The following is a 22,823-nucleotide window of genomic DNA, read 5'->3' on the forward strand; positions in this document are numbered from 1 at the left end:
GCCCAAGTTCTCAATGGACAGAATGAGTTCACTACCTGCAGAAACCTTCTCCCTCACCTCAAAACCCAACAATATGGTTATCTACTTCTCCTGTTTTGTAATCAGTTCTTACAGTTAGTATGTACAGTGATGATGTTACTTACACTGGTCTAAAGTTATGGGAAAATGAGCTTTACACAACAAATCGAAAAAGAAGCAAAGGCCACCAAATGTGATATGGTCAGAGGAATGGTCTTGAAATCACATAAAACAAAAATTACCTTGGGGTTTTCTGCAAACTTCTTCTTGGCCACTTTCCTAAGGCTTTCCTCAATCCCCTTTCTAGATTTTGCTAGTATGTCCTCTGTCTGGTCCACCAACATTACCGTGTGGCCAGTTGCTGCAGCAACCTAGAGCAAAAAAAAGAAAGAAAACATAAAAGAATAAAAATAGTAGAGTTTCATATTCCATACGAACTCTGCCACCATTCCATTCAAAATACCAAGTGAACGTAATAATAAGCCAGTATCAACTAAACACATACCTCTTGCCAGGCACTGCTCTAAAGCCTTTATGTGGATGGACAAATTCTCAAAACCACCTTATAAGAAGTATGTGCACTGTCACACAACAGGTAGGCAGCAGAGCTGGGATCTGAATCAAGGCTCTGAAGGCCACACTCTAATCACTTCCCTGAACAGTACTGTCCAACAGGGAGCCACTAGCCACATATGGTATTTAACTGAAATGGACTAAAGTTCAAAATTCAGTTCTTTAGTTGCACTAGCCGTATTCCATGTGCTCAAGAGCCCACTCACAGAGCGCTTACTCCCCATCCACCATCTTTTTTCCTTAAAATTGGAGCATATCCTGTGTAGCTTGACCACTTAGCTCATCTCTTCTGCGTCCTTAGCTCAGTAACAGGAAGACTTGAATAACTGTAGCAAAAAGTTTCCAAGGGCTATTTAGTGACATGGTTCCCATGAAAGTAGGTCTTTGGTGGTCAGCCAACTTAGGAGGGCAATTTCCCTCCCTGCCCCATCCCACCTTGGCTAAGTCCCGAGGGGCACATTTAGTGAAGCTGCTCAAAGTTCACCTGGAGCCAGGTTCGTTCAGCTATATTCAGTGACAAGTCAATCCCAATTCCATCACAATTTGCCAACAGCTTTGGCAAGGACTGTGGAGTAGGTAGTGTGGCTAAAAATAGGTCATTGGGTCACATTACAGGTAGGCATTGTACTCAGTTCAAGCCATAAGTAAGAGGACCATGGCCTATAAGACAAATATAAATGATACAGGACACCAGCACAACTGACATGCCCCTCAGGGTCTGAGAAGACCCCTGCAGGGCCACTACTTTAGAACTTCTGTAAGCCAACAGTGAGTAGGGGAGGGACAGGTTAGCTGAAATGAACCTGCCCAGAGATGACAGGAAGAAACAGTTCTAAACTACCATCATGATGTGAGATTTTTTTAAACTAGGCAACTAAAAATTCAAAGCTGAAAACCAGAGAGGAAAAGTAACAGAAAAGCAAAACTCAAAGGCAAAGAGGTTCAAATCCCTGAGCCAAGATTTCCTAAGAACACTTATAAAAATTATAAGACAGGTTTTAAATGGAAGTTAATTACAATAGCACCTACGTTCTCTTCCTGGGAAAGCTTCATAAAGGGGCTGCAAGTCTGAGCCTGTGGGACCTGTAGGCAGGCAGCATCAGTACTGCCCTGCCCCAGAGCATGCCTGGGAACCAAGAAAAGAAAATGCTGCCAGGACAGGAAGGTCTAACAACCAGAGCTGGGTAGTGGTGGTAACGAGAATTACCTTGATAAAAGGACAGAGGCAAGCGGTGAACTTGCCCTATTGGCAGAAACACAAGCTGCAGGCAGGCAGCATGGCCAAAGCAAAACAACGTCCGGAAAGCAAAACCCCCATCAATCCAGAGGAGGGTTTCTCTCTAAATAACAGCAGACCCAGGCTCATCTTGCCAACACCTCAAATCACGTGACACAAATTTGAACATCTAATAAATTCAGAGCAAAAAAAGCAAGAGCAAATTTAGACACAGTGCAGAAAAGGCAACACAGCAGGCCTGGGACTGTTATCTTTAGAAATGCCCTTGGGGGGCGCCTGGGTGGCGCAGTCGGTTAAGCGTCCGACTTCAGCCAGGTCACGATCTCGCGGTCCGTGAGTTCGAGCCCCGCGTCGGGCTCTGGGCTGATGGCTCAGAGCCTGGAGCCTGTTTCCGATTCTGTGTCTCCCTCTCGCTCTGCCCCTCCCCCGTTCATGCTCTGTCTCTCTCTGTCCCAAAAATAAAAACGTTGAAAGAAAAAAAAAAAAAAAAAAAAAAAAAGAAATGCCCTTGGCTGGCACCTGGAAACTTAGATTTGGAGGGTTCCCATCCTTCCCGGAGAAGAATGGCTCTCTGTGCCTAAACTGCTTATGCATTGTGGTTTTTGCTGCACACCTGCTTTCTTTCTGGGGGTCAGGAACTTTGGTATGTGCCAGGCAGAGGGTGCCTATGTGAACAGCCCCAATAAAGACCAAGGGCCCTGGGTCTCCAATGAGCATCCCTGGTCAACATTCCATATGTGCCGTCACAACTTATTCCTGGAGGAACTGTGTGTGTCCTGTGCGACTCCACTGGGAGAGGACTCTGGAAGCTTGCCCCTGTTTTCCGCCAGACTTTGCCCCACACATCTTTTCCCTCTGCTGTTTCTGTTTTGTATCCTTTTGCTGTAACAAATGGTAGCCATGAGTATAACTATATGCTGGGTCCTGTGCCTAAATCACCAAAGCTGGAGAAGTGGGGAGATTTGGTGGAGAATCATGACACAGAAACTAAGAAAATAAATCTCAAATTCCAGATGCAGCTGGTGATGAAATTAAACTAGTGGAGACAGACAACCCTGCGAAGCAACAGCTGAAGGGAGGTGTGACGACCAGCGATGGGACACCTCACCTGCAAGGTGGAGGCAAGCAGAGGTGCTGGCTTAGGGACCTCCCATTTTTGTTCCAGCTCCTCTGAGAGTCCCTCTGGAATGACACAAGTGATCTTCACTTTGTCCCTCTTAACCTCTGACCTAGATCATCCTTTGACTAGGACAGAAAGGATTCCTCAGATTTCTACATGACTAGGTCCCAGTCCACTTCCCCTCCTTTTTCTCCAGCAGGCATCACTCAAGTTTTTTTGCTCCTCAAGGAGTTGGAGAAGAAAATTCAAGTACATCTGGCACAAGATAGTACCAAAGCTGAAGGAAAGAGACATAAAGAAAATGAGGGCGGTGTCCTTCTGCTCAGGGACTTTATAATCACACTGAGAATACATGGGGGAAAAAACTAAATATATAAGGCTCCATATATGGGAAGTCAAATAAAATAAAAACTGCCATAGTGAAGAATCCTTTCAGGCATCTGAACTCAGAAGGCTGGATAAGAGGAGGACATCCAGAATGGGCCAACTTCCAAGGAATAAAGGATTAACCATGAAGAGGTGTGGGGGAAGGGGACAGGGAAGGAACAAATAAGAGGTGATTTCACACCTTTTCTCTAGAAACCCATTTTCAAAGTTATTCTACTCATGTTTGATTTGACAGTCATGGGGAATTTTTTGTTATAGAGCAGATAAGCCACAATGCTTTCCTTATACACTTAACCCCTGAACAACTTGGGGTTAGGTGTGCTGACCCCCTACACCATTGCAAATCCACATACAACTTATGGCTCCCCAAAAATTAACTATTAAGCCTACTGTTGACCAGAGGCCTTACTAATAACAATCAATTAAAAAATATTTTTGCGGGGTGCCTGGGTGGCTCAGTCGGTTAAGCGTCTGACTTCGGCTCAGGTCATGATCTCACGGTCTGTGGGTTCGAGCCCTGCGTCGGGCTCTGTGCTGACAGCTCAGAGCCTGGAGCCTGTTTCAGATTCTGTGTCTCCCTCTCTCTCTGACCCTCCCCTGTTCATGCTCTCTCTCTGTCTCAAAAATAAATAAATGTTAAAAAAAATTTAAAAAAATATTTTTGCATGTTTTATGTATTATATACCATATTCTTACAGTAAAGCAAGCTAAAGAAAATGTTAAGAAAATCTTAAAGAAGAGGAAATACATTTACAACATTGTAAAAAATCCATGTATAAGTGGATCTACATATCCACTTATACATAGGATTGATCCTATATATATATATATATATATATTCTTATATATAGGATCAATTATAATTACTTTGTTTAAACTGCAAGCAGAACCAAACCTGGAGAGGAAAGTGCCCTCAAATATTCAAGTAAACCAAAGCCACATGCATTATAAAAACACTAAAATTCAACCAGGAAAAACCATGGCCAGAAAAGCATTTTCAGCCTATATGCTGACCCTCCTCTTATCCTAAGTCCTCTGATTAACTCCTTCAGCCACTCCCTCTTCTGTTCTCCCACAACCCCACCCCGGCAAAAAGACACTGAGCAGGTGGGTCCCTGCCTTGCCTCATCCTGAATGAGCACACTAGAGACAACATGTGTGTGTAGACACTGGCCAAAAACAGCTATTAAATCAAGACTCTCCAGGCAATGTTCCGGGAGAGCAAAGTGCACATGTCAAATGATCACGTCAAAGTGAGCGTGTTAAAAACATTTGTTTATTTTCCCTCTCAACCAGAGATGCAGGAGGTGCAAGGAGGGGACAAACCTAACAGAGATTAAGAAGACAGATCTTTCCCAGTGTGTTACTGATCACATTTTTGCTCTGCAAAATTTCCCTTAGCTCCACAGTGCCTCATTGGTCTGAAAAAGGCTCAATTTTTTTCTCTCTTACTCAAATGACTGGAACATTTTCTAGGATTTTGGACTCTCCAAAGTGCCTATACCAGTATTTCTGGTCTAGTGAGAAGGCAACAATTGTATACTCTAAATAGTTATTCCTGACAGTTTTGTTTGTTTTTGTTTTTGTAAACATTTTCTACTTCAGCTTTTCTTTTCTTGATTAATTCATAAAACTTCAGGAAAATATGAAGGAAATCTTATGGTGTAGACACAGGTAGAAAGGACATTCCTATTTAAAATTTTTTTTAATGTTTATTTACTTTTGAGAGAGAGAGAGAGAGAGAGAGAGAGAGAGAGAAGGAGGGAGGGAGGGTGAGCGAGCACAAAAGGGGTAGGGGCAGAGAGAGAGGGAGACACAGAATCTGAAGCAGGCTCCAGGCTCTAAGCTGTCAGCACAGAGCTTCACGTGGGGCTCAAACCCATGAACTGCAAGATATGACTTGAGCCGAAGTCGGATGCTCAACCGACTGAACTACCCAGGCTCCCCAGGACATTCCTATTTAAAACCAAAGTGGATATGGTTAGGTTTGAATGGAGACAATACAGGCAAAAAAGAGAAAACTAAATTCTCTGTGAAGTATTTTCCATTTTATGAAGAAGCTCTTTGGTCCAGGTCACAATTTATTACGGATAGAACGGATGAACTTTATAGCATCACTTCAAGTGATTTCAGGTTACAGCAATATTTTCATTCTTTCTACCCACAGACAGCAACCCAACCTGATGTTCAAGTTTCCTGCAGTCATTTCTTGCAGACATATTCTAGGGACATCAGGTCAGCAACATCTTGAGGACAACTTCATGTCCTATTTGTCTTTGCAAACCTAAGCACACGGCCCATAGTTAGCACTCAATGCTTACTTAGTAAATAAATAAACGAACAAACAAAACACAACTAGCTCATTGCCTGGCACATATCAGATGCTTTCCACAGGATGAGTCCAATGTTCTTTTACTATATTAATCTACTCCAAATGGGATTGGTATTCCTTTCCTACTGCTATGTGTCTGAACTGTCCAGCACTGAGATGGACTCAGGATCAAGCAGTCTGTCCCTTGCCCCCATGCATTCCATGTCAGACCTGAGAGCTGCATGACTCTTACCCCAGACTGGCTCTATAATCTGAGACTGTCGTAAGCATGGCTACACAGCCACAGGCCACTTAATAAAGGCCAGCTTATTTCTTTCTAAATTATTAATGCACTTGTCTTATTTCTCCTATGAGATCCCTGAGAGCTAGGAGTGCTTACAGAAGTAACAGTCTCTATCCACAATTATCAGAAAGAACACAAACCCTTAAAAAAAGAAAGAAAAAAAAGCAACAAATGCAGCAAAATTAAGAGCCGCAATGTACTGAGCACTTACTATGTACTAGGCACATACTCTGCATTTTCCAAGACTATTTCTGATCAATCCAACAACTTTGTTAAAGCAGACATCAACCCTGTTTTGCAAATGAAGAAAAGGAATTAGAGAGGGCAATATCACTCAGCTGTTAAACTGTGAAGCCAGAGGTCGAATTCCAAGGCTGCCTGGCCCCAGAACTTTTCTTGTAATCTAGTTAGAGGAGTCCAAGGAATGCTGCCTTATTTGCTGAGACAACCAGCTTTCAAGATACAAAAATAATAAAATATCATTTTACAAAAATTTCATGCTATTGACTTTTTTGTATTCTCTTTCCCTCATGCCTTCCTTAGTAACTATTATGGACTTGGTGACATCCACAAAAATTCCTGTTAAATAATGTGTCAGTTCTTTTCCAAACTGGAGTCCTAATACACTTCAACAGTTCTTATGAAATTGGAAGGACCATTCCATTTCGTAGATAAAGTAAACTGGGGCTTAAAGAGGTTCGGCAACTTGTGTATTTCCCATGGTTAGGGTTAGCAAGTGGTATAATAACAACAGAAGCAGCCTTCAGTTCAATCATATCACAGTCATAGTCACAGCAAAAAGGACTTGATAAACAAGAACATCTATCCAGTTAAATGACAGGTTCCATGTGAGCATTAAAGCCTCAACAGACACCTGAAACAGCCTGTGTTTCTAGAATAGGAGTTCTCAAAGTATGGGTCCTGGGCCAGCAGCATCAACATCAGCTGGGAACTTGTTAGAAATGCAAATTCTCAGTCCGCCTGAGTGGCTCAGTTGGTTAAACATCTGGCTCTTGGTTTCAGCTCAGGTCATGATCTCATGGTTCTTGAGTCTGAGCCCCAAGTTGGGCTCCACTGCTGACAGCGTGGAGCCTGCTTGGGATCCTCTCTCTCCCTCTTGCTCTGACCCTCCCCTGCTCGCTCTCTCAAAATAAATAAACCTAAAAAAAAAAAAGAAAAAAAGAAACGAAACGAAAATTCTCAGACTCCACTCCCAACCCAATAAATCAGAAACTATGGATTGGGTCAGAATTTTAACAAAGCCTTCCTAGTGATTCTGATGTTCTACAGTCTGTGCTCAAATCTGGTTGCAGATTAGAATCAGGTGGGGGACATTTAAATCAACCAATGTCCAACTCTCACCTGCAGATTCTGTGATTTACTTAGTCTGAAGGCACTGGCATTTAAAAAAAACACCCCCAGATGATTCTAATGCACAGCCCAAGAACCAAAGCATCACTCTAAAATAAAGAACCTGTCAGCCCTGATCCCTATCCCCACCCCATCCCAGCCCTCCTGGGTTGCCAACTATCTCCTCAAACCACTGAGAGGCCAGCAAATCTCTGTCCCTAAATCAGTAGGGTTTCTAGGTCTTCCTATTGCCCTCTCCCTGAGAAAGTTCTAAATGTTATCTACAACATACTATCTGAAAGACTCCTCTCCTCTAACTTCTCCCCAAATTCCTCAAGGAAAAGTCAGGCTCCACCAAGCCCCTACTTCTGCCCAGGACTCTTGAACATGAGGGTATTGCTACATTTCCCCTAAACAGAACTTGCTTCTTAATTCCTTTCTTGAAGGTCAAGCCCCACACACTTGTTTCCTGATTATGTTCCAGTACCTTCCTTGAAATGGCTCTCTTCTAGTATTGATCTCTGGCCACATATGCATCTACACTGATCTTTGATGACTGCTGGTTCCTGGTTAACCCCCAACAGTCTTAAGCTAGTTGCTCCCTTTCTTCTCCACAGGCAGCAGTGCCAGAGTAAAATCCTGAGTTCCCTAGAGAAGAAATCCCTTGAAAAACTCCACAGCAAACAGAAACCAGAGGCCACAGAGGTTTGCTGTCCCTAGTAACAACTACAGTTTAGAGTACTTCGTATGTGCCAGACACCAGGCCTATCTCGTTTAATTTTATTTAACCAATTCTCAAGTATCAAATGCCCATTTTAATAAGGTGTCACCTTATGGTTCTGTAGTTTATTCTCTTGACAATTATGAGATTAAAACCTACAGTGAAAGAGCATATATGATTATTTTTGACATTTGGAACAGGAAAACACATTATGTGGTTACCACTATTCCTACAGCTAATTACTGACCCCAAGAGAGGATCCATGTAACACAAGTATCTACAATGTAAGTATTGTGCTAACCACTGAAAGACTCAGTTCTTCAGTATCCAGAGCTGTTATATCTTTACCAAATGCCTGTAATTGTTCCCTTCTCCCACTTCTTTCTTCAATTTATAGCAAAAAGTTCTTGGAGAAGGCACTGTGTCTTCCCTTGACAGGAATGATATTACAAACACAAGTGTACATACTGGCACTGATGTATCAGATCTTATCAGTGATACGATAAACATTCATATCATCCAGAAGATGTTTAAAATTTCAAGATCATCAATGACAGGAAAACACATAATTTTTAAATTTCTTATAGAACTTTCAGATCCTCAAAATAAGCTTTCATAAAGACCCTAGTTTGAAAAGAAATGACCTCATCTAACCTTTCTGGTAACCATAAAATGAAATATTAAGAAGGTGTATCCAAAAAAAAGTATCAGAAAAAAGAAGAAGAAGAAGAAAAAGAAGAAGAAGAAGAAGAAGAAGAAGAAGAAGAAGTCGTCGTCGTCACACATTTAAACTGAAACACAGCGTCGACACTTAGTTCAACAACATTCCTCTTTCAGTCCCACATAACAAACCAGTGTAGAGCCAGATGTTTCCACAGCAAAAGCCTCCCAACAGAGTTTCCCCCTTTTAAGCTCATCTCTTGCAACCTTAACAGAGGTTTGTTTCATTTTCTTAAAGTGAAAAAGTCTCCACGGGTTCATGGTGGTTGGGGAGGAAGGAACATGTCTAAACAAGCCTAAAACTATAACACCCGTAACTCCTAAGGCCATCCCACACAGTTTCTTTAGCTGCTTCTTTTTGACCTTAAAATCTCTTTCCCATCTAACTTCTATCAGTCTTGTAAGATTCATTCCTAATTGCTGCTGAGGCCCACTTCTCTCCTATGATAGATATGGTGGTTCATGGTTATGGCTTTCTAGTTACTCCTCCCCAATGAAATCCTGAGTCCTTCAAGAAGTTAGGGTTTTCATTCATGGCTTTCATTTACACTCTGCTTTGAAGGCTAAGAACAGAACAAGACTGCTGTGTTGTTCTGGGAAGACAAATAATTGTACAGTAAAACCCTCGTTTGTGAGCATAATTCATTCCGAAAACATGCTTGTAATCCACAGCACTTGTATATCAAAGCGTATTTCCCCTAAGAAATAATGGAAAGTTAGATGATTTGTTCTACAACCTAAAACTATTCATATAAAAATGATTACAATACTGTAATAGAATACAAAATAATAAAGAAGAAAATACAAAATATAAAGAAAAATAAATTAACCTGCACTTACCTTTGAAAACCTTTGTGGCTGGTGTGAGGGAGACAAGAGAGGAGGGTTATTGTGTAAGACGACTTTCACTCTCACTAAAGGAATCACTGCTATCTATTGGCTCAATGGAATCTTTTTCTTTTCGTGCAATTTTAACAAGGAACCTATCCAAGGACACTTGCTTTTGCCTCCTTTTGAGGATTTCGCAGAAATGTGACATTGCATTGTCGTTAAACAGATTCATTGCTCGCACTGCTACAGCCTTATTCCAGTGGTGCTTTTCTACAAAATTTTGCAGTTTCCCACATTTTAAACATCTCCCTAATCTCATTTGAAGTGAGGGATCCCCCTACCTTTATCTCCTTCTCCTCTGCAGATGAGATGCAGACTTCCTATAAAATCTTCAATTTCAGCCACTCACACACTTCATTCATAATTCTTGATGATTTCCTTCTTAACTTCCACCATAATTATCTCCTTCTTACCACTTTTCAACCTTTTTCTGCATGAGGGCCATTGTATACACTCGCACAGATATTGACTACAGTACAGTATCAATAGACTCTTGTCATATGCTCTTAACTGGCAATAAGGCAGCAGAGAAGAGTCTGTATCTGCAGGCAGCCTGACCTAGAATGAGGCAAAGCATTCCTATGCTTACTCTTGTATGGAAAAGCAAAGGACTGTCCATAGGTGCTTTGAAGTGACAAAAAACACACTAGTGCCAGTTGTGGGCACCCTCCAACATTCTGAAAAATCACAGATTTCTGCCAAACACCATGGCCTGAGACCGAGCATCTGAGCATGGGAGACCATCACCCACAATCCCTCAGTGAGAGAAGAACTACTGGCTCAGTTGTGATCATGTGACATTCGGTGTCATGTACTACTCATATTACAAGACACTGCTTGTTTATAAAGTTAAATTTATTAGAAATGTTTGCTCCTTGGTGTTATACATAGGGAATGAATCACTGGAATCTACTCCCAAAATCATTATTGCACTATATGCTAGTTTGGATGTAAATTAAAAAATAAAAATTAATTAATTAATTAATTAAAATTAAAATTAAAATTAAAAAAAAGAAATGTCTGCTCATCTTGTGGAACACTCGCAGAACAAGTTACTCACAATCCAAGGTTTTAATGTACTGGGGTACACAAACAATATGGATAGCAGGGAAACCTTTGAACAGTCTGGGTGAAAAATACAGAGATTATTAGAAAATGCTTTCCACTGAATGATCAAAAGTCACAGACAAAACACTTGGTTTCTGAGGATGAGCATTTTTGATCCCATCCCCAATACCTGAGCTCCCCTATGGAGAGGAGAACTACCGTTTAGAGTACATGCTGGCTATGGCTACATCTCCACGTTCACTCCTTCAAATGACTACTGCCTACTACTGACTCAACATCTATGTCATCCATGCCTCTTTCAGGCTCTGGAATAAGGTAGTGAATAAAACAAGTCCCCTGCTCTCAGGGAGCTTTCACTCCTCATAAATTACCCAATTTCATCTTCATAATAGCCTTTGGGGTAAGTATTATAACTATAAGAAAACTGAAGGTCTGAAGGGAACTAGGATTTGAAGGTAAGCTGTCCACATCTGGAGCTCACGTGCTGGCTATTCTTGACCCAAAAGGCACTGCTGGGTCCAAGGGGAACAGTCAAGACCTTTCTGAGCTGAGCAAGGACCAGCCCATCTGGAGCTCAGCTACCAGATGTGAGATGGGAAACATTCCATGACCTCTGTGGGCCGTCTCCTTATCTAGAAAAAAAAAAAAAATGGGGCAATACGGTTGTTGAGAGGATTAAATGAGTTAATACATGCTAAACACTGAAAATGGTGCCTGGAACATCACAAGAGCTAATTATTTTTATTCTAGGCAGCTCCCTTCCTCCTTCTTCAAGGGTCTGAGGCCTAATACTGGATCCAGGTACAGCTTCCTACGGTAAATTATTTTATTTTGCTTTTGTTCTTATGCCTTTTTTTTTTTAAGCTTATTTATTTGAGAGAGAAAGAGAGCACCAGCAGGATAGGGGCAGAGAGAGAGAGGTAGAGAGAGAAAACCTCCATGAGCTGTCAGCACAGAGCCCGAGGTGTGGCTAGAACTCACAAACCAAGAGATCATGACCTGAGCCGTAGTCAAGAGTTGGACGCTTACCAACTAAGCCACTCAGGCGTCCTGGTTCTTAAACCTTCTGATCCCAAGATTTGTTCCTTTCTATGTCCTTCCTTTTTTTACAAACAGACTGGGATCTCTCTTCATTTAAAAAGAAAGTAAGAGGGGTGCCTGGGTGGCTCAGTCAGTTAAGTGTCTGACTTTGGCTCAGGTCATGATCTCCCAGGTCCATGAGTTCAAGACCCATGTCGGGCTCTGTGCTGACAGCTTGGAGACTGGAGCTGCTTCAGATTCTGTGTCTTCCTCTCTCTCTGCCCCTCCCCACTTCACACTCTGTCCCTCTTTCTCAAAAATAAATAAACATTTAAAGAACTTGAAGAAAATTAAAAAAAAAAACAAAAAAACAAAAAAGAAAAAGTTGGGGAGGGGGGACCTTCAAACTTCCTTAACCGCCTAAAGCTGGCCTTCACTTCACTACCAATTGCTGGGTGGCAGAATAGTATGTGGGACACAACTTCTAGAATCAGACTTTAAACCCTGGCTTAGCCACTGGACTGGAGGACTTTGAGCAAGTTATGCAGCCTCTCTATCTATGGTTTCCTGATCTGTTACAAGAGATAACCAGTACCCTTCTCATTGGATTGCTGTGAATGTTAAAGACGTGAATGCATCTGAAGTGTCCAGACCAAGGCCAGGCTCACAGAAGGTGCAATGATGCTTGCCAACTGCGACTCTGGTCACCACCCTCAGTGCTTCCACTTTCACCCCCACTATGCAATTCTTAAACACGAGCAACATGGTTTCCTCCACCGCAACTGCTGTATAACTTATCTGTGGTCTTCTAACTGCTAAAGCCAATGCCTCTTCTTCAGCTTTATCTTCTACTTTTCCAAAGCCCTGCACACTGCCAACTAGGGCTTAATTTTTAAACTGTCTCCAATTTCTTACCTCTATTTCTTATCTCTGTTCCTCTTAGCCATATTGACTTCTCTCAATCTTTCAGCCTCTAAACAAAGGTTTAAACCTTTGTTTAAACAAATCCTTCAAGATTCTGCTTTCAATATTCTTTTTGTCTCTGTATCTTTTCCTTCTGGACTCTCAATCATTCTCATAATTCCAACTATGCCTAAAACTAACACCTTCCATCCTTAGTCATCATCTTGATGTCCTACAGTCATCGTCCTGACCCTAAATCCAGTTCTCTTTGAACTTCATTAATGGTATCACTATTCTGAGAGTCACAATTTGCTGGACAACACCTTTTTCTTAATCTCAACCTTTAATTACAATCTTAAAAAATTCTACCCATTATTCAAGGCCCACTTCAAATGTTACCCTCTCCATGAAGCCTTTTTCCAAACGAATGTGCTCTTTTTTTCTGTTTTGAAACCACAGAGCTAGACTTTTGCTGGTCTTATTATGGCACTTTATAACAAAGTAAACTGTGTCATTTGGATCTTTGTTTAGCAATTTCTGCCCCTAGACTTAAATTCTTTATGGCAGAAACTCTTTTGGGCTTTGTACCTTCTAGTACTTATCATATGCCTTGTGCACAGTGCCTATCCCATAAGTAATTGCTAAATACGAAATGCTCTGGAGTACAGGAACCAGGGCCTGTACTCTACACCATACTTCCTCCTTCTCTGAACTATTTCATGGCTTCACGCCCCTGCCCAGGTGGTTCCCCCTACCAGGAAGCCCCTTCTCCCTAATTGCTGCTTGGGGGATTCCAATAACCTTCAACACAGAGGCTATTTCTCCTTTAGTGAAACCTCCCCCAATCTCTAACAGAGGTGGTCACTTCTTGGTACCTCTACTGATTTACAGATACAAAAAAAATCTTCCATATAGGACTCCAAATACTGAAAGAAAAAGTACAGAGCTGGTGTGAACCACCAGCTGTCAATGGCTGCTCACTTATGTAATGGTAGCTCAATCACCAGGGTATGAGCACAACAGATAAATCAAAAACAAATTGGTCACAGGCTATTTTATGTTGTAAAAATCTCGCGTATTTCAGAATAATAGTCATTAACCCATCAACAGACAGGAGAAATTCCAGATGTGAAAGAGATAAATTAGACATGGAAATGTTGAGAAACACCAACTTTTAATGATGAACTCAAGAAAATACCTAGAGACCTTTCCAAAAGAGCTGTTGCATCATCCACTTCAGAGTCTGAATTTGCTGTTCACACAAATACCAATACAGGGTGGTTCTGGCACACTCCCATCTGCAGTCCAACCAGAATTTCCAGTAAATATGAATTTCATATACATATATGTAGTGCAGGGGCACTTGGGGGGCTCAGTCGGTTAAGCATCCTACTTTGAATCTGAGCCCCATGTCAGGTTCTCCGCTGTCAGCATGAAGCCTGCTTCAGAACCTCGTTCCCTCTCTCTCTCTGCCCCTCCCCACTTGCACCCTCTCTCTCTCTCAAATAAATAAACTTAAAAATATATGTATGTAGTGCAATATATACATATGCCTTTTTTTACATATACTTTTTAAATTTCCCTTTTTCCTTACTGTAGAAGATGTATCCTATAGGCCAGATCATATCTTAACATATTTAAAAGTCTTACTGAAGACATTTAAACCACCAAAACTTTCATATGTATCAGGTCACATCCCAGATGACAGATAGGCAATCTGTCTGCCTTTATTAGTTAGTTGTTCATGCTTATATTTCTTTCTCTGGACAATGAGCTACCCAAAAGCAGCAAGCACACATCACCTTTTACCCACCCCAATACCCAGCACATGCAAGACACTTAGTATTTGTGAGGGGCGCCTGGGTGGCTCAGTCGGTTGAGCGTCCGACTTCAGCTCAGGTCATGATCTCACAGTCTGTGGGTTCGAGCCCCACGTCAGGCTCTGTGCTGACAGCTCGGAGCCTGGAGCCTGCTTCAGATTCTGTGTCTCCCTCTCTCTCTGCCCCTCCCCTGCTCATGCTCTGTCTCTTGTCTCAAAAATAAATAAAAACATTTTTAAAAATTATGAAAAGAACACATGAACAAATAATAAATGTATTTCTAAAAAGGCCCAGTTTGCAAATCATTTTAGGACTAAGTTCTCAAGAAGTCATGACTATACAGAATAGCTAAAATTAACAACACAGGAAACAACAGGTGTTGGCAAGGATGTGGAGAAAGGGGAACCCTCTTACACTCTTGGTAGGAATGCAACTTGGTGCAGCCACTCTGGAAAAGCATATGGAAGTTCTTCAAAAAATTAAAAATAGAGCTACCCTACGATCCAGCACTTGCACTACAAGGCATTTACCCAAAGGATACGAAAATATTGATTCAAAAGGATAAATGCACCCTTATGTTTACAGCAGCAGTATCAACAATAGCCAAATTATGGAATGAACCTATGTGTCCACCGACTGACGAATGGATAAAGAAGTTGTGGTGTGTGTGTGTGTGTGTGTGTGTGTGTATCTCTCTCTCTCTCTCTCTCTCTCTCTCTCTATACACACACACACACACACACATACATACAATGGAACATTACTCAGCCATTAAAAAAAAATGAATGAAATCTTACCACTTGCAATGATGTGGACAGAGCTAGAGAGTATTATGCTAAAGAAAATGAGTCCGTCAGAAAAAGACAAATGCTATGTGATTTCACTCATATATGGAATTTAAGAAACAAAACAGACGAACATGGGAGTTGAGAGAAAGAGAAGCAAACCAGGAAAAAGACTCTTAGCTATACAGAACAAACTGAGAGTTACTGAAGGGGAGATGGGGGCGGAGGGGGGAGGATGGGCTAGATGGGTGATGGGCATTGAGGAGGGCACTTGTGGTGAACACTGGGTGCTATATGTAAGTGATAAATCACTAAATTCTGCACCTGAAACTAATATTAAACTGTATGTTAACTAAGTAAAATTTAATAAAGACTTAAAATTTTTTTTAAAAAGAAGTCATGATTATAACTAGAAACTACAACAAATTTTACATAACCTTCAAGATATTTTAGAATTACAAAAAAATCACATTACTTTGAAAGGGATAGTAACAACAACAACAAGAGCTAATAACCAGTCTTTTGGTCAGTTGCCAAGTGGAAAAAAATGCTACAAGTCTGTTATTTTGGCAAACAGACTGTTTTTTGGCAGTGGTGGTTAAGATGCCAGGCAAAAGGGGAACTGAAGGGCATGTGAATGTGTCCTGTACCATTTATCCAAGGGGCTGTGGGCAAAGCTAGAGGCATGCAAACCCTGTATTTGTGACCATCTGTGAGGGGCACACGTGTGAGCCAAGTCAAGGATGGCCACAGACACACAAGCTCACTCCCTCCAACACAGGTTTCTTCTCTATCACACTGGGGAAACTGAGGCACCTTAGCTTCTCAACTACTGCAAGATCAGAGATCAGAAATCAGAAAAGCATTTATGGTTCAGGTTTATTAGCTACAGATAAACAAGACCACGGATTTTTAGAACAGAAAGATACCCTAAATATCATTAGTGTGGTGGCTTTCAAACTTTTTTAGCCATAAAATCCTTCTTCATAGAAATGCATACAGAAGAGCAATAGATAAAACAGAGGTCAGGGAAGGGATCTATTCACATCCTGATGGCTATTACAAAAGTGAAAACAAAATAAGTTATTGGCAAAAATATGGAGAAACTGGCACCCTTGCACACTGCTGATGAGAATGTAAAATGGTGCATTATGGAAATTCCTCAAAAAATTAAAAATAATTACATATTATCCAGCAATTCTATTTCTAGATATATACTCAAAAGAACTGAAAGCAAGGACTCTTAATAACTTAGCCCTTGTTAGTCCTACGTATACACATACTCACAGCAGCATTATTCACAGTGACCAAGAAGTGGAAGCAACTCAAGTGTCCCAAGGTGGATAAATGGATAGAGAAAATGTGGTGCATACATTATTCCACTGAAAATATCCCAATGGACTATTATTCCTTAAAAAGGAAGGAAACTCTGACACATGGTACAACATGGATGAACCTTCAAGATATAACATTAAGTGAAATAAGCTAGTCACAAAAGGAATAATACAGATTCCACTTAGATGATGTGCCTAGAACAGTCAAATTCATAGAGATAGAAAGTAGAATGGTGGCTTCTAGGGGATGGGGCAGTGGGGGGAAGTCATCTTTAATGGGTACAGAATTTCAATTTTGCAAGATGCAGAGTTCTAGAGACAGATGATGGCGATGGTTTCACAATAATGTATAAACACTTAAATGCCACTGAACCGCATACAGGTCTCCCCCACCATCTGGAAGACTTCTATGAAACCTTTCATTAAGCCAAAATGGCATGAAGCAAAGAAGCAATTACCATTAATTTATATGGAAAATTTTTGAGCATTCCCATACCCCAAAAATAACTTCTCTTAGGCTTTTCTGATACCTTAAGACACATCTGCCAACAGATACACAAAATAAATCTAAATAAAGCACAAATGCTCACAGACAGAGTTCAAAGCCATGATGGCTTGATACTGAGTGTAGTCCCCAGGGAAGGAGCCGCTCGGGGTGTGCACTGCCTCTATAATGGCTCGCTGCCAAACAAACGCTGAACACTATTTTAGCTTTTCGCCTTTTTCCATAAAAGCAAAAATCCCCTTATGGATTTCTTTCAGTTACCAAAAACAGGTACTAATACAGATTTTTCATAAAAGCAAAGTAGCATAATGCAAACTCTTGGAAAGTGAGGGTTATCTACGTTTAAAAGTGGCTAAAATGATAACTTTTATGTTATGTATATTTTGCCACAATTTAAAAAAAAAAACTTTTATCTAATCCAACACAACACGCTAATTTTACTCAGAAAAGAAACAGAATTAAAACAGAAAAACTATTCACTTAAGATCATATACAGGCAGAAAGTATGGAAAGAGCCCAAATGTCCAACGATGGATGAATGGATAAAGAAGATGTAGTGTGTGTGTATATATATATATATATATATATATATATATATATATATATATATATAATGGAGTATTCCTCGGCAATCAAAAAGAATGAAATCTTGCCATTTGCAACTATGTGGATGGAACTGGAGGGTATTACGCTAAGTGAAATTAGAGAAAGACAAAAGTCATACGACTTCACTCATATGAGGACTTCTTTAAGAGACAAAACAGATGAACATAAGGGAAGGGAAACAAAAATAATATAAAAATGGGGGGGGGGACAAAACAGAAGAGACTCATAAATATGGAGAACAAACTGAGGGTTACTGGAGGGGTTGGGGGAGGGGAGATGGGCTAAACGGGTAAGGGGCATTAAGGAATCTACTCCTGAAATCATGTTTCACTACATGCTAACTAATTTGGATGTAAATTTAAAAAAATAAAAAATAAAATTAAAAAAAAAGATCATACACAGGCGGTAGTGTTCTATCTAAAATGTAATTCTGTAAAAGGTACTTCTGTCTATAATAATTACTCCATCAAACTCTTTGATGGTTCCCAGGCACCAAGGAATAAAACTTAAGTTCCTACATACAGCATGCAAAGCCTTCCAGGAGGGAGACTCGCCTCCTCTCCAGACACAATGCTCACTGAGGACTGACACTTCAACACCACCACAAGGCCTACAGCCTCCACATCTACTACTGTCTCACCTCCTGGCCTTGGCTCTGTCCATACCTTCTTCCCAGCTTCACCTCACCAAGCCTGAGTATCACACACACTAAGTACTGAGAATCACAGATACTAACTAAGATCACTTCCAGACCATACACCCCAATCTTCTTGGCCCTGGGCTAGGTGTCTCTCCTGTGTTCCTGTAATACCCCTGCACACCCTTACCCCTGTGCTCCCCCCCCCCCAACTGTGTTATGACCATTTGTTTCAGTGCTGTCTTCCCTACTTCCCTACTGCAGGCTTCTGACAAAATGTCATCTGTCTCTGTCCACTAAGCACCAGATCCTACCTGGCTGTGGGGCCCCCAGGAAATACTGACCAAACATATATGGCTGGTAGGAAAGCCAAGATGAGATTAGATCTCCTGAAGGTCCAGGGTTCTTTTCATCCATGTAGCTGAGGGCCCCCCTGCCCCGACAATGTGAAAAGAATTACATTACTGAGGGCTCAAAACCACACTCATTCTTCTTGAATTATGCAACAATACCACCCAAATTATCCCCAACTCTATGAGGAGACAGTAGTGGACAAATGGAACACAAAAAGAAGGTCTTTTTTCCTTCCTCCCATAGACATCTGTTACTTTTACAGTAAGGAAAACTGTTCCTGGAACTTTAATTTCAGTGACCATAATTTAAATCAACCATTGAGAACTCTTATTCTATATTACAGTACCCACCCACTGTAAGACCTTGAGGACAATATGTAATGGGGGAAAAAATTTTGAAGGCTATGTCCTCAGCTCCATGACTTCCCTAGCCTTGGTGGAAGGCAGGCTTAGCCAGAGAGAAATATTTTTAGACAAGGGTGCTTCAGAGCTATAAAAATAGGCCAGGTGAATAGCACACTTGTCAAAGCCTCTGGAGTACTCCAGCCACAGGGCCAAGTAAACATGCCAAGCAGGAGCACGCTGGATTTAAATATTTTTGCAGACATATCACCAGATTTGAAGCAGCTTCTCTGAAGCCTAACTTGAATGGTAAGTTTGTGAGAACTACATCAACTGGTAGAGTGAGCTGCCCCATGAGCCCTACACTGCAGGAGGACTGTGTTTCATCAACATTACATTCTCTCACAAAACTATTCTGACTTCCTTCCAACTCCCAGAATTAAGTGCACTGACTTAGTACTCATGATGCTGACTGTACCCCAGAAGCTGCTGTTCCTTTGCATCGGGGCCTGCCCTTGGGCTCATGATTTGATCCATGGAGGAAAAAAGTCATAAATCAGATCCATCTCGCAGAGTTGGCAATTCTGGTTTTATGATTATCTCCGACTGTGTAATACCTTGAACTCTGCCATCAACACAAATTGCCTTCACTAACTTCAACAATCAAAAAAAGGCATTCTGTTGAGGCCTTCAACCACCACTGCCACCATAACCAGCTGGTTTGTTCTTAAAACAGTCTAATTCATTGGCTGGCTTCTTTTTATTGACTTAGACTTTTTTACTTCAAAAAGTACTAAAAATCCAAAGAAATGTGTCTCCATTTTCAGATGAGAAATCTGTCAAATACAGACATTTTTTTTGAAAATTCAATAAGCATCTGGATTTGCTAATGCAGAGAAAATAACTCCTCTCCCAGGACTCTCTCCTCCAATCTCCCACCAATTCTGGGAAGGAGAAGGGATGAACGGACATGTCAATAGCATCAACCAACTCTTGGTTATATTTAAGTTTCCCTCCAGGATGTTGCCATGATGAACACTTTCTGAGTACAGGAGACAGTTACAAATCCAAAGTGCTCTCTAGGAAGATTAGAATGGCAATGTTTTCTAGAATTAGTAGGTTTTTGCTGAAAAGGACCAATAAAGAGGCTCCCACAATTCAGGTATAAATGCCTGGTCTAGGAATTACAAATGGGAGAGCAGGGGAAAGAACACTCCTCAGAGAGGAAAGCCTCAAAGCCTTTTGCAGCACAGAGACTCTCACCATGACCCCATCTTCAGATGTATGTGGCTGGAAGAACAACAGTGGTAATGACAGAGGGAGGAAAGTTGCAGGGAAAAGCTGGAGGGGGGAAAGGGAGGGTACATGATGAATAATTAAGTCTTGGCAAGTGAGTTTGAGTCTATTCTCTGCAGAAAGGTTGCATCAGAGCACCCAGATAGAGATCATCAGTGAGTGATTCTCTGACTCTAGAGCTAAGGAGAGATCAAGCTGACATCCATTGACTCCAGACACCCACAAAGGATCCCCTTGCCCATGCAGGCCACATTTCTCTCCACAAGACAGCAGAGTCCAGAGGTGCAGGCAGAACTGTGGTTATCTCGGCTTCAGGGATCAAACATCTTCAAAGACAGTTAAGAGAATCTAGATGTAAAGAAGTCATCACCAGATTGATCTGACAAATCTCTATGAAAACAACTAACATTTCCTGAGCAGTTACCATTGAACATGCTAGCAGGTCTCTTAAGCACTTTGCCCATTGAGCTCTCACAGTGCTATGAGGCAAGTATCCTTGTTCACAGATAAGGAAACAGGCAGAGAGGGGTTAAGTGAGTCGCCCAAAGTTTCTACAGCACGGACAGGTAGGGCTGGCCACCAAGCCCCAGGGGGCACTTCATACTCTGCTCACTTTCAAGTGTCAGACTACCACTCATCAGAAACTACTGCATTGTTAGTATAACCCAGGGAGACAGGATAGAGAGCAGCAGTATTATCTCCCTGTGGTCCCAGGAGAGCTAGGCAGTGAGGGGTGTGCCCAAGGCAGATATGGAAAAAAGACATAAGTGGGAGGAAAGAAAATTAGAAACTCAAGCAAGGGGGCTTAATCAGTGAGGCTATCTAGGAACATGACAAAGAAAATCCAAAACCTGACTGAGGTGCCATTTCTGCTCTACAATGTCCAAACATATTCTTTGGCATTCTTTTTTGACTGTATGACCCACCTCTTCTACAGTATCTCCAGCCCCACCCCAAGTTCAATGACTAATACGCTGACAGGGGATGGTTTTGTTGTTCCAGTACATCATAAAGATCAGAAAAGAGCCCAGTAAAGAAGTGAGCAACACAGGAAACGAGGGAAGAAATTCATGACAAATGCATCCCAAACCCTTAAGGAGGGAGCTAACACCTGGAATAAAAACTTTCCTCCCTCCATAAAGTCCACTCTAAAAGACAGCTTACAACCAGGTGACTGTGCCAGTCTCCTGTGATCCTGAAGTTTTTCCCAGACCACTGCACTGTTTTCAAGCAAAGTTCAACAGAGACATATCACTGTAACACAAAAAAAAATAAAGCTAAACAGTACAAAGCAGTTATGACCACTCTTCTATTCAGCATCAGAAAATTCAGAATTGAGGGCAGAGAGAAGAGATGGATGAACAAATTTAGCGGCTAGGGAGGAAAAAGCTTTCAGGTCCACTTGAGTCCTGACCAAGCATCACAAGGTAACAGTGATGTTGGGGAAACGTTCATCTGTAGCTTAGAATGTTCTCCCCCACCCTACGCCAACTTTTTTATAACAGTCTAAGAAGCCCTCCCAGAAAAAATGTGTACTTTTTGCTTTATAAGAGGAACAAAAACAACAACAACAACAACAAAATAAGAAGAATCAGGCCCCAAACCCTTTCCAAACTTTATCATTTCCTCAAAGAAGTATAGTGCACTAAAAGGAAGGTTGTACCGGGAGCCCTAAGGAATCCAGCTTCTGAAATGGCCATTTCCAGGGAGCCCACTGGCTTCCCTCCAGTAACTTAATCAAAGTTAGGAGCTCACTGGGCTCCTCGGATTAAAAAAAAAAAAAAAAAAAGGCAATGAACGAAGCAAGGATTCATTCTATCAACTGAAGAAATGCACAGCTAGTAGTTTTCTTTCTTTTCTCCCCTCCTTTATAGAACAAAAAACAACTTGTCCCTCATTCAAGGGTCATTTAATGTTATAAGCTTCTTTGCTGGCCTAAGTATCCGGCTAAAGATAAATTAGTAATCAGACCATTTCAGAAGTCTGTAATGGACAAACACACAAAACAAGTTAACCTTACTAAATATTAACCTGCAGTCTAAGGGATTTTTTTTTTTTTTAATTTAGAACAAACAAAACATGACAGGTAAAGTAGATACTCTTGGAGAATACAAATGTACAAATGGCCTGTGCTGTGATCAACTGTAATGAAGCACAAACCTCACCTGTCTGAAACTGCTAAGTTGCTTGAGAAATGTGTCAGGCTCCCACAAAACCTATTTAATTTTTTTTTTATCCTACCCAGCATGAAGTAGAAGATGTGGCAAAATGACAAATTTTACAAAAAATTAAAACTGTAAATAGAACTACACCTTGAATAAAATTGTACTTCAGAAAGAGTTCAGGAGACTGAACACAAATGCATGGCTCAGATGCTAGTCTGGGTCGGTGTCTTCAAGGCTCCACTGAGGATTTACAGTGGGTGGGGAGAGGATAAAAAGTGCCTCCTCTCTTTTCAGACGTCCACGAACCAACCAACCCCAGTATCAACTGGCATTTGTCTTCAAGATTAAGCAGGTCGG

The 22,823-nt window shown here is 41.2% G+C and overlaps 1 protein-coding gene across 1 annotated transcript in view; it reads right to left on the bottom strand.

The window, feature by feature from the left end:
* Positions 1-22,823, bottom strand: part of HADH (hydroxyacyl-CoA dehydrogenase) — a 50,637-nt gene that overhangs the window by 24,753 nt on the left and 3,061 nt on the right. The window contains exon 2 of the mRNA XM_025921787.2: positions 261-389. Coding sequence (XP_025777572.1) covers positions 261-389 — 129 coding nt within the window. The remainder of the gene's footprint in view (positions 1-260; positions 390-22,823) is intronic.

This window comes from Puma concolor, chromosome B1 (assembly GCF_028749965.1).
Source record: "Puma concolor isolate L17-30 chromosome B1, mPumCon1.1.hap2, whole genome shotgun sequence".
NCBI lineage: Eukaryota > Metazoa > Chordata > Mammalia > Carnivora > Felidae > Puma > Puma concolor.